This window comes from Vicia villosa, unplaced genomic scaffold (genome assembly GCF_029867415.1).
Source record: "Vicia villosa cultivar HV-30 ecotype Madison, WI unplaced genomic scaffold, Vvil1.0 ctg.005925F_1_1, whole genome shotgun sequence".
NCBI classification, from domain to species: Eukaryota; Viridiplantae; Streptophyta; class Magnoliopsida; order Fabales; family Fabaceae; genus Vicia; species Vicia villosa.
In genome coordinates, this window is record NW_026706695.1 from 24,354 (window position 1) to 40,071 (window position 15,718).

The 15,718-nt window shown below is 34.3% G+C and overlaps 2 protein-coding genes across 2 annotated transcripts; one reads left to right on the forward strand and one right to left on the reverse strand.

Moving 5' to 3' along the window:
* Window positions 1-1,482: 1,482 nt before the first annotated feature.
* LOC131642847 (purple acid phosphatase 15-like) lies at window positions 1,483-7,497 on the forward strand. The gene is made up of 7 exons (XM_058913020.1): window positions 1,483-1,888; window positions 3,224-3,415; window positions 3,958-4,291; window positions 4,403-4,620; window positions 5,486-5,676; window positions 6,024-6,308; window positions 6,881-7,497. The coding sequence occupies exons 1-7, from the start codon at window positions 1,582-1,584 to the stop codon at window positions 7,025-7,027; spliced, it is 1,674 nt and encodes a 557-aa protein (XP_058769003.1). The 5' UTR covers window positions 1,483-1,581; the 3' UTR covers window positions 7,028-7,497.
* A 41-nt stretch (window positions 7,498-7,538) lies between these two features.
* On the reverse strand, window positions 7,539-9,108 carry LOC131642848 (uncharacterized). The gene is made up of 2 exons (XM_058913022.1): window positions 8,778-9,108; window positions 7,539-8,668 (listed from the first exon to the last, which is right to left on the reverse strand). Exons 1-2 carry the CDS (start codon window positions 8,945-8,947, stop codon window positions 7,813-7,815), a joined length of 1,026 nt encoding a protein of 341 aa, XP_058769005.1. The 5' UTR covers window positions 8,948-9,108; the 3' UTR covers window positions 7,539-7,812.
* Between the last annotated feature and the right edge of the window lie 6,610 nt (window positions 9,109-15,718).

A 15,718-nucleotide genomic window follows, 5' to 3' on the forward strand; every position in this document is an offset into this window, starting at 1 on the left:
TAGACGCAAACCCACGCAATATAAAGAAGTCATCCGTGGGAATCTTACCGTGAAGCATTCGCCACACCAGAAATGATCTACTGGGAGGAATAGAAATGTTCCAAACTGCCTTAATGTACACTAAATTTTAATTGTTCTCAGACCTTACATTACACATTTACATTCGACTATTTTTTTTTTGCAAATATAAACTCTATGGATGACTTTTATGAGATTAAAAAATCAATAATAAATTAATTAATCAAAATAAAAGAAATATTTATATGTTCAGTCAAACAAATTAATTATTTTAAACGGAGTCAAAACATAAATTACCATCAATTATTTTAAATGAACACCAAACTTAAATTACAAATAATTATTTGCAATTTGGAAAAGGAAAACCCGACATCATATGATAAATATAGTCCAAAATTTGTTATATTTAGCCATCATATAATATAATCAGTTTTGTTATGAATAAAAAAAAATATAAAATCAGTTTTTTTTTTAAATCTGAATTTTTAGGAAAAAATTATTTTCAATTTTTTTTTATTTTCACGAAATTTTTTTTTTGAATTTTTCTTTTACTTTCAGATTTTTTTTCCAAAAGTTTTTTTTTTGTTTTTATTTTTTCAGAAATATTTATTTTTACTTTTAAATTTCTTTATTATTACTATGAGAAATTAATTTAAATAATTAAACCAGTTTATAAACGGAAACTGGTTTTGAACCGGTTCTAAACTGAATTTGAACTGTTTAAATTAAATGGTTCAGTTCATTAACCATTTAAGTGGTTCAGGTTTTTTATGGTGCAATTCAGTCCAGTTCTAGTATACAATTCAATTAACTATATTTTTGAACACCCCTAGTTGCACTATCTACCTTAAGATTAGTTACAATAGATAACAACCATAACCAACTTTCATAACCAACTTTTATATCTAACTTTCATAACTAATTTCTGAAACTTTCATAACTACCATAACAACCATACAAATTGTTTCACTATGAGATTACAACTATTAACGATCCAATCTAATTTGTGTATCACTCCACCAACTCTCAAGTATTCTCACTCAAGAATTACCAAGAATAACAACACACTATCAAAAGAGATTCAGAGACACACTCCACAAATAACCCACACACTCTTCTCTTGTTCTTATTCTTAGATTGATATGCTCAGCTCTATCATTGGATCCACTATTTATACGAGAGAATATAATCTGACATCCGTGACTTAATGAATATTAGTTATCCACATTTTACAGAAAAAATTTCACTTTATTTTTTAATAATCCCAAAAAATTCATTCTCCTCGAAATGTGGACTTTAAGATATAGAATTAAATAGTTTTTTTTTTATGTCTATAAAATACTCTTTTATAAAGTTTAATTAATTTCATTCATTATATAGTTTTTTTGGTGACGTGGTCCTCCCGCTGAAAATGATATGACTGGCTAGTAACAGCTTGAAGAAACGCCATTTACCACTAACTAGATATTCTTTCTGTTTCACCCTCACTACTTTTTCTCGCTCCTACACACGCGGAATATCCACTCTTTATTCCACACTATAAATATAGTAACCGAAAACTTCATGCTTTTTGAGTTCGATTTTCATTTTGCAATAATCATGAAGTCACTTCTCTCGTTCCATCGATCTTTCGTTCTCCTTCTCAATCTACTTCCTCTCTTTCTCTCTTCCACTAACTGCCACATTCCAACCACACTCGAAGGTCCATTTCTCCCCGTAACCGTTCCGTTCGACGTCTCCACGCGCGGCAACACCTTCGACTTGCCGGACACTGATCCTCGTGTGCAACGGAAAGTCGGATTCGAGCCGGAGCAGATTTCGCTGTCGCTTTCTTCCACTCATGACTCCGTTTGGGTTTCGTGGATTACTGGTACGTACGAGTAGCTTCTCTAACGGTATTTAACTCGTTTTGATTTTCCGGTGAGAGTTCCGTTGTGGTTTAATCGTTTTTTAATCGAATTATGGTTAATCGTAACTGATTATGGTAGATTCTGTTAGCGAAATTTTCTAGATAGATTTTTTCATGATTCTTGATGTTGTAGTCGTAATGTTGTTTATGGACCTCTTTTAATGCTTAGACGTTCTTAATTTGATAGTTTTTACTAATTACTCGTATTCAATAATCGGAAAGATGTTGATATTTTAGGTAATTGAATGAAGATCAAGAAAAATAGTAACGTACTAGTTAAAATAGTAACTGTATTTGCTAAGTTTCTGCTCTGTATTGCCTTGTTGATGGATGTAGTTGATGATTTGAACATGAATTAACTGTATTGATGATTTTATTTTTATTTTTAATGGAATGGTGTTATTCATGATGTGTTGTTGATGATGCGGATTTATCATAACATTAGGGGAATGTTTATCTCATTTTTAATTTTCCGGTGAGAGTTCCGTTATGATGTAGTACACGTTTTTAATCAAATTATGGTTAATAGTATTTGATTATGGCAAATTCTTCTAGTGAAATTTTCTTGATAAATTTTTTCAAGATCCTTGATGTCGTTGTAGTCATGAGGTTGGTTATGGATCTCATTTACGTTCTTAATTTGATAGCTTTTAATAATTGTTCAATTATCAAATATAATAAGGAAACAGTTACTAGTTAAAAACTCGTGCATATGCGCCTCTGCATCATAATGATTATTGAAATTTTAAATAATTCAATAAAGATTAAGAAACACAGTAACTGTACTAGTTGAAATATAAATTGTATTTGCCAAGTTTCTGCTCTGTATAGCTTTGTTTCATTGTTGTTGATGATTTGAACATGAATTAACATGGATTTTATTTTTATTTTTAATCGAATGGTGTTATTCATGTTTCATTGTTGTTGATGATGCAATTTTATGATAATATTAGGGGAATTTGTAATTGGTTACAACATCAAGCCATTAGACCTCAAACCTGTCTCAAATTATGGTTAATAGTAACTGATTATGGCAGATTCTTTTAGCGAAATTTTCTAGATAGGTTTTTTTAAGATCCTTGATGTTGTGGTCGTAATGTTGGTAAATGACCTCATTTATCGGAAAAAAAATTTAAATAAGAAAAATAGTAACTGTATTTGCCAAGTTTCTGCTCAGTATAGCCTTGTTGATAGATGTAGATGATTTGAACATTAAATATGGATTTCATTTTTTTTAATGGAATATGGTGTTATTCATGTTGTGTTGTTGGTGATGCGATTTTATGATTATATTAGGGGAATTTCAAATTGGTTACAACATCAAGCCGTTAGATCCCAAAACCGTCGCAAGTGTTGTTCATTATGGAACTTCAAGATTGGAATTAGTGAATGAAGCAGAGGGCCAGTCGCTCATCTACAACCAGCTTTATCCTTTTGAAGGCCTTCAGAATTACACTTCTGGAATCATTCATCATGTTCGACTCACAGGTGAACAATACTTTTTGTTTCCTAGTTAAAGATGAAGGGAACAAAGCAACACAGTAACTGTTTTTATTATTCTGTTTTAGGTTTTCTGAGTTTTTGGCTAGTTTACTTTTGGATTAGAGAAGCATAGCATTTTAATTGTCTAAAGTGAGGGGCGCACTATAGAAGGTTAATACCACTGTTAAAATTTTCAATCAATGATAAGATCTTAACAATTCCGTAGTTTGTGACACACACACACACACACACATCTAAAGTACACCACTTATTTTAGAAAATCCACAGGTGTGAAGAGTACCTACTCATCTCTAGCATTCAGATTATAATGTGTGTGTTAATCAGAAAAAATCATAAGAGATTTTATTATCTATTCAGTTTCTTTAATCCGTTATCAGTTTAATTTATCTTCAGAGGAAAATTAGGTGTTAGATAGATGAGCCCAGTAATTCAGAATGCTCCATGCAACTGATTCCACCTTAATAAGCTAGTTGTAATTGTATGAAACTTTCATGTTATAGTTTTTAACTAGTCTACATTGTGTGTAGGATTGGAACCAAACACACTATACTATTATCAATGTGGAGATCCCTCATTACATGCCATGAGTGATATATACTATTTCAGAACCATGCCAATTTCTGATCCACAGAGCTACCCAGGAAGAATTGCTATAGTAGGAGATCTTGGTCTCACGTATAACACGACTACTACCATCAGTCACATGACCAGTAACGAACCTGATCTTATCCTATTGATTGGTGATGTAAGCTATGCAAATTTGTACGTCACAAATGGAACTGGCTCAGCCTGTTATAGTTGCTCATTTTCAGACACTCCTATACATGAAACCTACCAGCCTCGATGGGATTATTGGGGAAGGTACATGAAAATTATATATCTTAACTAATATTTTGTAGATGATGAAAAAGTACCATGATATGATATTTTTTTATTGCATCTTCTTATGCTTCCATAACTAAATGTTTCCAGGTTCATGCAAAGTCTAGTGTCTAGAGTTCCAATAATGGTGGTAGAAGGAAACCACGAAATTGAATTACAGGCTGAAAACAAGACATTTGTGGCTTACAGTTCCAGGTTTGCGTTCCCCTCCGAAGAAAGTGGATCGCCATCCACATTCTACTACTCTTTCAATGCTGGTGGCATTCATTTTATTATGCTTGGCGCTTATATTGACTATGATAAAACAGGTATTTTCCTGTTTTACCCTTATTCACTATTCAGTTACATTGATTTATTTTGGGTTATCACTTAGAAGTATTGTTTTTGTTGGCAATGATTTAGTATCCTTGGTTTGAAAGATAGGCCAGAGGGAAAATAAATTAAAATAGAAAATGAATTTTCTTGCTTTGATTTTTTGGCTATTGCCACTGATAGATAGCAGATGAAAAAATAGTAAACTGGAATATTGAAGTTGACTGTATTTATGGAAACATTCTGGCCTGTATCTCAGTGATAGCAGAATTTATATTCTGGAATACAAGATAGGAAACGTAAAAATAATAAAAGATCAACTCTCTCTCATAGACTGATTTGTTTGGGGCCCTCTCAGATAATGCTTGACTCATGTAACCAATAGGTCTTTCTTCGTGATTTAATACTGACCCTACCTCTTTTCCTAATTATCTATATCAAAGTTTTTTCAAAAATTGGAACTGCAACACCAGAGTTGCTGGTATTTCAGTGTTAAGCTACTTCAAGGAATCTTGAGCTTCCCTTTCCTGTTTACAATTGTCGTTCTTAACTTTCGTGTAGGAGGACAGATAATTTTCCCATAATTCTGCATAAACTTCCGTTAATAAATTGTTAGCCCCAAGAACTTGTCAATCCTTTATGTCCACCTAGGTAGACCAATTTATCATATCCTTAGTCTTCTTTGGGTCTGCAGAAGTTCTTTCTCTCAAATTAAATGCCCCAAATATTCTAGCTGCATTAGATAATATCTCCTAACTGTTCCATTCACTTTTAAGTAAACCCAAAGCATACAAAATCATTGACTTTATAATATTTTCCATTTCCCTTCCTTGTTATATGAGAAGCTTATCACCTTGGCAGGCGAACAATACAGGTGGCTGGAGAGAGATCTGGCTAATGTTGATAGATCAATGACTCCCTGGCTTGTGGCTACCTGGCATCCACCATGGTATAGCACTTATGTAGCCCATTACAGAGAAGCGGAGTGTATGCGGGTGGCGATGGAAGATCTGCTATACTCGTATAGTGTGGATATAGTATTTAATGGGCATGTGAGTTATCCTAAACCTAATAAATAAAAGGATTACAATCCACTTGAGTTTGTTAACTTACAGATAATGAATTATCGTAGGCATAGCCATGAAAAAAAATTGAAAACGAAAAGTTTTATACTAATAGTGAAGGGCCATTTTATTTTTCCTGAGGCTGATTGGAACATTTATTTTAGTTAATTCGGGTTCAATTATTAGTTTTCACTGATCTGCTTCTCACCTACGTTCACTACAAGCATGTTATAAAGAGGTTAGCAATAAAAGCATATAGGCACTGGTAGTCAAATATTTTTATGATTTAGGACTAAGCCTGTGCTTTTCTATTTTTTTCTTTAAATGATCACCAGGTTCATGCTTATGAGAGGTCCAATCGGGTTTATAATTATAAACTAGATCCGTGTGGTCCTGTACATATTACTGTAGGGGATGGAGGTAACCGAGAGAAGATGTCAATTCCATTTGTAGACGAGCCTGGAAATTGTCCTGAACCATCAACCACTCCTGGCTCTTATATGGGTGGCTTTTGTGCAACAAATTTTACATCTGGCCCTGCAGCAGGCAAGTTTTGTTGGGATCGCCAGGCAGATTACAGTGCTTTCAGAGAAAGTAGCTTTGGCTATGGAATTTTCGAGGTACCATTTCCTGCGAACCCAACCCTTTGTGCAGTACAACATAGCATGGTAGTAGAAAAGTCACATTCAATAAATTGTTTTACAAGTTATGTCCCAGTGTATATTACCTGGAAAACAGTTAAGCATTCAAACCTCTGCTATATCATTTTAGGTTCTGATGCTATGAAACAATACTCATCAGCAACTTACATTATTTACCATACTTGGATTTATCACAGAATAGAACTTTGATTTGCATTTGGGCATTGTTTACAGTAGGGGAAGAGAATGGAAAATTTGCATAAAGGAATGAAATCGCACACTTCTTACCAAACAATCCAAAAAATCATTTCCTTTTTTACTCTCTCTGTTTTCACTTTCCTTTCATTTGGAGACCAAACAAGACTAGGATATATCATTTTCCAGCAAAGGCATTCCTGACTCTTAAATAGTTGCAAAATCTAGTTTTGGTTTTTAAAATATAACCTCAAGGTCATTTGAGTCTTTAGCTTATAGAACCTTTAATTGACTGAACATGCATAGGAACTCATCTCTTACTCATATCTGACAGTGTTTCAATGTGTTATATGCAGGTGAAAAATGAAACATGGGCTTTGTGGACTTGGTATCGCAATCAGGACTCTTTAAAGGAAGTTGGAGATCAAATTTACATAGTAAGACAGCCTGATAAATGTCCTGTTGGTCAGAGGGCGTACAGAAATTGCGTTGCTTCATTTTAAGAAATGTGAATAGTACATTAGCAGTCATTGATGAAAATGTCACTATAGTTAAATAGGTAAATGTAAACATCCCTGGAAGGAGACTTAAAAGTGTTCTAATAGCTAATTGCCAATACGTGCGATGACTAAGTCATCAGCTCCAGTCATACAAACATAGATTCTAGAAGGTTGTAGAAGCTGTGGGAATAATAGCTAGTTGGATATTTCCTGAATTTAAGGAAATTTTCTGTTGTAAAAGAGAGGGAAGGGTAATGCGTAATTCATTCAAAAATATTGTTAGAAAGTTTGTTAGAAGAATTTTTCTTGTTAGGAGCATTTGTGAGTTCTAGTAACTCAGATTTATCATTTTCTTTCTGCATTTCCACCATTGTAAGGGCTTTAAGCTCAACCATTTGTTATTAATCATACACTTTGTTACCTGTAAATTCTGGTTCCTATCACTTTGGTATATAATTAAAATTTGAACAAAATGAGAATGAAAAATGTGCAGATACATTAATGCAGCCTCACTTTATCTTGTTGCTTACTACACATACGCACTCGTTATTTGCATACTAAAGACAAGTATAATTGTTTAACATTTGAATGATAACTAAGCTCTTCTTGAATATGTTTTGTTGGAAGCACAAGTTCAACCATTTGATTTAGTTGGAGCTCTAATAGTGATGATGTATATAATCTAATTAGAACATTCATGCTTTTCACTATCTCAGAACTTCACTTGTGCAGCTCAAACAAAAGAGACCTCAGAACATGAAAACAAAACAAAAAAAAAAACAAAAAAATCAGAATATCTCAAGAATCTCTGAAATGAAATTATTGCAGAGTGGACAATTTCCCTTAGCCACCATAAGCTCCCTTGAACACATCCTGCAGAAACTGTGGCCACAAGGTGCGAAAGCAGCACCCTTGTGCTTCACCATGCAAACACAACAAGTGCCTTCCATAGCACCTCCTCTATGATCATCATCTTCATCATCATCGTCATCATCATCATCATCATAGTCTTCATCATCACTCAATACATACCTCGCCCCTTCCAATCCCATCTCTCTATCAGTCTCCTCCAGTAAGTCCATTAGTGACATCATTGGATGCCCTCCTGAAGCCTCAGCACCTGCCGCTGCTGCTGCTTCTGCCGCCTCCTGTGCTGCCACTGCCTCCCTCGCTGAAAGTGTCCTCCCTGCTTCTTGATTCTTGTTGTCGTCATCAGGCTCATCCTCATCGAAGCTGTCCCGAAAAGTCACCACACGTCCTCGGTGAAACTGCTCTGACGACGATGACACATTGGTGGAATTTCGCCGTGAGAGTTGTGGGTGGAGATTTCCCCGACCAGGAGAATTTTCCGGGGAGTCAGCTGAGAAACGGGTGGAGCTACGGCGACTGAACTGAGGTTTAGTGGCCGGAGCATTGTTGCCCTTTGATGGATCGAGGTCGTCCACTTGGTGAGTCATGGGTTGGGTTGACATGTCTGAGTCGTAGTGACTTTGTATTCGAACCGAGTCACGACGTCCTAATTGAGAAAAACTTCTACTGTTTGGATTTTGAACAGGGATATCTGAAGTTGGAATATGAATTGATGATGTCCAAGCAGAGCCAGCGCGCTTGAGTCGAAGCTTGTCCTTGAAGGCTTTCCAAGATCTTCCAATAAAAGAAAAATTGTTACCACCAACACAATTTAAGAAAAACAAGAGCAAAACAACATGATCTTAAAACTGAAGTGTTACTAAAAGATTATTTTAGTTAGTACCTACGGTCTTTTCTGTTGGTATCGTCGTCTCTGATAATGTCGAATAGGGTCCGACTCTTGGATGGAGGTGGTTGGTTAGGTGCTACCGGAATGTCTAATCTCCTTTTGGCTAATACATCGTCAAGAGTCAAGCCGGTGAACTTCTCTAGACGATTATCGGATGCTGACATTTCCTCATAAACGCATTATCTTCTGGCTACCTTCAATGTTCAAAACACACACACAAATTATAGCTTTAAGGGGCAAAACTTACATAAAGGGTTCCAATGTGTTTTGTTTTTCTTACTTGGCTATAAGTTTTTTAGTTTTTCTTTGTAAAACATGGTAATTTTTGACCGAACAAGAGGAAGCAAAACGTAAGATATTCAATGCACGCACTTTTTTCCCGGGGAAAACTGTCTCTTCAGAGAAAATGAGAAGGCTATTAATTTGGAGAGAGATACAAATGTGTAAAATTCCATGATTTTCAAAGGAAGCTATATATAGAATATAGTAGGATTTGAATCCAATGGGAGGGGAGGGGAGGGGATTATAGTCGTGTTTTTTTTTTTAAAGGTGCATAAAAGTGGTCTTTAATCTAATGACCTTTGTTGAGGATTTATTACTATTTAATAGTTGATCAATTTAAATACATAGTGAAGCACAATTTTTTTTAACATTAAAAAATCACATGACTCGGTTCCTTATGAAATACTTAAAAGTGTTTAAGATGAAGATCACAACATCTCTAAGAGGATAAATAGTATGTGATCACAGTTACTTGGTTAAAGAGAAGTGCTTAGCGTGTTTGGTTAAAGGATTATATTATATTTATAATCATGGGAATATTATGCTCTGGATTATTATTATTATTATTATTATTATTATTATTATTATTATTATTATTATTATTATTATTATTATTATTATTATTATTATTATTATTATTATTATTATCAGGAATGTTATTTCCTTCTATGTATTTATAAGTAATTAGAGTTATTTAGAATATTTATAAAATATATTTAATTGAATTTAAAAAAAATAAAAGAGTTAAAATAATTCAAAAAGAGAAGATATGAGTGGTTATTCTTTTATTCACGTGGGAATGTAAAATTTTTACCCTTTTATATGAGAAAAACAAATATGATTAAATATGATTTTGGGCCTTATAAATATCTCAAGTTTTGACTTTTAGTTCTTATAAAAAAAAATCATATTTTAGTTCTTATAAAATTAGTTTTGTATGACATTTTAGTCATTCTACAGGGAGTAAAACTACGTGCATAACTAATTTTATAGGGATTAAAACATAACCTTTTTTATAAAGACTAAAATTTAAAATTGGTATTTTTGTAGGGATAAAAAATATATTTAATCCTAAAAAATAATAAATTTATAAGCAAATCATATTCCAAAAAATAAAATATACTAAATATAATTTATTACAACTTAAAACAAAAGTGGGAATATGATTTCCAGCTTCACTCATTTCAATAAATATAAAATTTAAATCCATGAAACAAAGACACCCTAAATTCCAAAAAAAAAAAAAAAAAACTAACGAATTGGATTTAAAATTAGATACAAAGAGTTATCCAAAAAATTGCACACATTGAATAATATTATATCAGATACATATATTTTTTAAAATCAACTATTAGAATCTATAATCATTCATGTGAATCTATAATCATCCACATCGAAGCTGTCTTGAAAAATCACCACACGTCCTCAGTGAAATTGCTCTGACGGCGACACATTGGTAGAATTTCGTTGTGAATTGATAAAACTCCTAACATTTACTTAGACACTATTGCATAACAAACTCCAGAATGCAAAGACCTTGACAAGTTCACCTAGTCTTTGTTTGAAAGTTTGGAGGGGGTGGAGAGGAGTGCTTTGAAAAAAAGGGAATGATTGATTGAAAAGAATATAAAGATTTAGGTGACAGGGGTTTTAGAAGATTTATTTTTAATCACGGCCAAAAATCCTCCTAATTTTTGGGGAACTAAAAAATTATATTAGAGGATGAGTTTGAAGGGTTTAGACAAAATTTTCAAATATAATTTAGGTTATTACACTATTTCAAAAATAAAAAAAATTACAGTGTTATATTATAGGAGTCATACACAAGGGAAGCTTTGGGGCCCCCGCTGTTACCTTAGAAGTTTCGACGTGAGTTTAAGACAGGGCACAAGGGTCACAGTCTTAAAATTAGGATTTTGATCATTTTTATGAGTAAAAAAGGTCTTAGTTAAACTTTGGTGATTAGTTCGTACATCTAAGCTTTATCGAATAGCCAAACAAGAAGTTCATGATTTTGGTCGAATGCCTTTCATCAAGGAGACTAGAGACATGCATGTCTAAGGATTTAGCACGATGTTTAAGTTTTTCTTTGTTATCTGAAGCATAGTCGAGGCAGGTCAAGATGGATAAGGCAGAGCGTTATTTAGGGACATGTGGAAGCTCGCAGAACGAAATTTGCATGGATACGTGGCAGATTTTGCTTAGTTGACCATTGTAGACAGTTATTTTAGGATTTATATATAAACATCATTTTTTTTCAATTTTAGGGGTCCGCATTTGTTACATTGTTATAGAAATTCAAAGTATGCGTGTCAAAGTGATAAAAGAATGATTTTTGGAGAATGTATGTATGCGTTCTATTTACAAATTCCAAGCAATTTACTTTCATTTTATATAAAAAAATTTCCTCCAAGTCTCTTTAAATTATTTTACTTCTTTACTTTGTGTACTTTCTTTTAAGTTCTTTGTTTATTCAAAGATTACAACAACTGTCGAAATCCTTGATAGTATAACGTTCGGATTACCACAAGTTAACACCGAAATTTGTTAAAATTTTAGCACTGTGTCCTAAGATTCCCTAGCTGATCCTGGAAGTAACCTTTGATAAGAAACTAGACGTTGTTTACCAAAAATCAGGGTAAACAAATTGGCACGCCATGTGGATACTTTGTGCTAGTCTTTTTGTAGATTATAAGTGTTTGAGTCTAGAATTGTTCTCTCCGAAATTTAGTCACTGATTTATGAATTTGAGGAATGGTAAAGGTCTTCCATAAATGGTACGTCCACCCACAAATAATTCACAAAATTATCCCCAAAGTAGTGGAGAACCATCAGTTGCATCAACAACCGGAGAAGGACTTATTTTGACCCCCGTCGAGGCATCGATTCCATTAGTATCACGGACGTCGACGACGACGATACCACCAAAAATGTGACTCCTTCTCAAATATTAAGTTCCCCGAGACCAAATTTTTTGTGAACCCAGGATGCCATTTTGCTCCGGTTTTACAATGCCAACAGACAATAGGACATGTCCATATGGACATGGTATACCGTTATCAATTATGGCAGGCCTTCAGAATAATGCGTAGAACTATAGAGACAACATGATGGCAATTACGCCGCCTTTTTCCCATCATGCTTCGGCGTCGACCATGAACAATTTGGTTCGAGCGCTACCGCTTTTTGGAGGGACGTGCTATATCCCCCAAACGACATCAATGTTGAATACGACATTTATGATGTCCATCAGGAAGTAGATAAACCAAAGCAACCATGAAATGGTAAATGCTTTAACACAACAAATCGAGATAATTTTCAATCCCTTAATCAATAATACTAACTAGAGTTATGAAATGCTCGCAAACCAGATGGCTCAAATAGCCGACTTTTTCAGTACCCCACAGCCTCAAGCAAGACCAACTCCCCAATTTCGAACGTAAGGCCTGTTGAAACCCTTGATAATTAGGCAGTTCCTGGTAATTTGAGGCAAATACTAAATAGGGATGACAAAGAATATATAGGTCAAAACAACCCAAGGGTAACAGTAGTAAATAGAAACCAAGATGTTGACCAGATTTATAGGAATGCCCAACAAAATATATATATGGGGGCCACCACAATATAGTAAACATGGTCGAACAAATTTTAGTTCAAAACGGTTTGAACATAGGTCTCCATAGACCCAATTTCATATTTCTGCAGTCGAAATATATTCCGCAGACCGAATTACCCAAGGGTTGGAAAGTCCCAAAATTTACCAAGTTCGCTGGCGACACAAATGAGTCTACAGTTGAACACATCGCTAGGTTCTAGACTGAGGCTGGCGACATAGCCAATAATGAGACTTTACTTGGTTTACCACACTCCCTCCATACTCTATACACATTTGGAATTAGTTGGAGAGATTGTTTCATGAACAATTTTACATGGGAGAGTCGAAAATAATTTTGAAGGAGTTGGCAAGTGTGAGGCGAAAGATACATGAGTCAATTGATTACCTAAATAGGTTTAGACTTCTTAAGGAGAAATGCTATACACAGGTCTCTGAGCATAAGTTGGTTGAAATGATCGTATGAGGTTTAGATTATTCCATTAGGAAGAAGCTTAACACACAATATCTTAGGGACATGGCGCAATTGGCAGACAAAGTTCGCCAAGTCGAAAGTCTGAAGGTCGAAAAAGCTAGGACGAATAAATACCATAAGAAAGAGAAAGTTGCATACGTGGCAACTGATGAGTACTCGTCTGACTTTGATGACACGGTCGAAGAGAGTGAGGTTAATATGGCCAAACTTAAGCCAGGACCTCCTTATGTTTGCAAAGCGCTTAAACCGTCGAACGGGAAGAATCCTGTCAAATCTAGCAAAAATGACAAATTCGCCAAAAAACATATACATTTAACATAACTAAATGTAGGGGTGTTCGTGGTGCGGTTTGGGCGGTTTTGACATAAAAAATCATCCGAACCGCAAGAGAAAAAATCGTGCGGTTTGGTTTGGTTCGGTTGGCTTTTAAAAAAAATCCGAACCAAACCAAACCAAACTAAGGCGGTTTGGTTCGGTTCGGTTGGTTCGGTTTTTTACAAATATTATATTGAACCATACATATACATATAGATGACAACATAACTTTGTTTTTAGACACTCATACACTACCAAATAACAACAAAATTCGTCATATTTTGACAACAACTTTCTATTTAATATGTAAAAATTAAATTAGACAAAAGTGGAATAATAAACATAAAATAATAGTATAAAACAATATAAAAATTATTAGAATGAAACAAAAAAATAAAAGAGACGAGAGATTAGTGAAGGTGAAAAAGAAAAAACAAAAGAGTTGAGAGATTAGTGAAGAAGATGCGCGATAAAAACGAAACTGAAATAGGGAACATTTGCATAAAAATGAGAAGGTGAAAAAGAAAGAATATAAGAGAGTAGAGATTATAAAAAAAGAGGGAAGATGTATGTGGCAGAGAAGACGCGATAATGCTATTAGAGATTTGAGAAGATCGGGACTAAAATCATATGTGTAAGGATGAGAAAATTATTCGTAATTATAAGGCTAAAGTGTAATAGATTTAAGTTTGGGTTGGATGTGAGTTAAGTAAAAGTTAGGTTGTAGCATAATGCGGTTTGATTCGGTTTGGTTCAGTTTACAAAATACAAACCGCAAACTGAACCGAACCGTGCGGTTTTGTTAAAAGATGACCCAAACTAATCCGAACCAAATGCGATTTTTTGCGGTTTCGGTTTGGTTTGGTTTGCGGTTTTCTATTGGGTTGGTTTGGTTTTGAACACCCCTAACTAAATGTGACCAAAAAAATTATTTTTTGGTAACTGATGGACATATCATAGTGCCTCCGAGCCTAAAGAATCCCCATTGGAACAAAATAAAAAAAAAGAGGTTTTTGTAAATACGATAATTTTCTTGATCATAAAACTTCCCAATGTGTACTTTTCAGGGATCTAGTGCAAAAAGCGTTGAATGAGGGAAGACTCCAATTCGGCGAGAAGCCAAAGTCATTAATGCAAGTCGACGTCGATCCACTGCACGTTGAAGAAGAAAATTACGTCGAACCTTTTAAGGTGCTAATGGTCGAGGCTACTGAGGGTCTCGATATGGAGGTCGATAGAGTTAAAGAAACTCACGCAGTCATCAAAGAATGAGTGCAATCGGCTTATCCTTAAGTCGACGAAGGTTTGATTGATTTCCTTGAAAGATGCATGTTGCGTGATTCTAAGACTAGGATGTGCCCAAGGTGCAGCACAGTGTACAACGAAGATGTTGCAAGAGAGCTTGAAGATGCAAGACAGCTGTCGCGTTGCAAAAAATACTTGAGCGCATTGCCTGCTCAAAATACAACAGAATCACCATCGAACTTATTTATTCCAAAGGAAATGGAAAATATCGATAAAACCCACAAACAATGACAAATGGTCATCGCAACCAAATTAGAGTTCGGGAGTCGGTTATGCAAGGGAAAGGTATTAACACCCCTTATATCCGTTGTACTCAACGAGACCTATTTAATTAGTTCTCTATCCTTAACTACTTCAATGATCATATCATCTTCATTTCAAGTAGGAGAAATGAAAACAAATGCTCAAAACCTTTAAACTTCTTCAATGCTACAATAGTATGAAGAATATCCCATCACCTCATATTTGAGAAAACCATAGTCAAAGACATTGATTAGAAACTTAGTTAGAGCTTTGTTTCTTCCTGAGAAAGAGGAAGGTGAGGTAATGACACAATCACATTCATCATTATTTGTACCAAAATAAAAAAGAACACTATAAAAGTTAATCATCTCCATTTCAAACATATGGCAATCCATAGTACCATCATATCTATTATAGTGAATAACACATAATGAAATGGAAAATCTAAAGATTGGATGTTTCACAAACCTTATTCCCCTAAGTTCTAATTTGTGAATGATCATCATGCCTTAACAGAGATACGAACAAAAACACTAAGGAATAAGTAAAAAAAAAAAGAATAAAAAGGAAAAAAACATATATACCATTACAAAGAAACAAACACAAACAAAGAAAGTTTTATAGAAATGATGAGAAAGAAAGAATATAAGCGCAACTAAAGATGAAAAGACTAGAAAAAACTCATATTTATAAGATAGATCC

What these genes read in the sequence shown, in the direction of transcription:
- LOC131642847 (XM_058913020.1), top strand. Translation starts at nt 1,582, where the DNA reads ATGCTTTTTGAGTTCGATTTTCATTTTGCAATAATCATGAAGTCACTT. An exon ending in TTGGGTTTCGTGGATTACTG is followed by an intron (nt 1,889 to 3,223) that starts GTACGTACGAGT and finishes TGATTATATTAG; the next exon opens with GGGAATTTCAAATTGGTTAC. An exon ending in CGATGGGATTATTGGGGAAG is followed by an intron (nt 4,292 to 4,402) that starts GTACATGAAAAT and finishes AAATGTTTCCAG; the next exon opens with GTTCATGCAAAGTCTAGTGT.
- LOC131642848 (XM_058913022.1), bottom strand. Translation starts at nt 8,947, where the DNA reads ATGTCAGCATCCGATAATCGTCTAGAGAAGTTCACCGGCTTGACTCTT. An exon ending in ACCAACAGAAAAGACCGTAG is followed by an intron (nt 8,669 to 8,777) that starts GTACTAACTAAA and finishes TTTTATTGGAAG; the next exon opens with ATCTTGGAAAGCCTTCAAGG.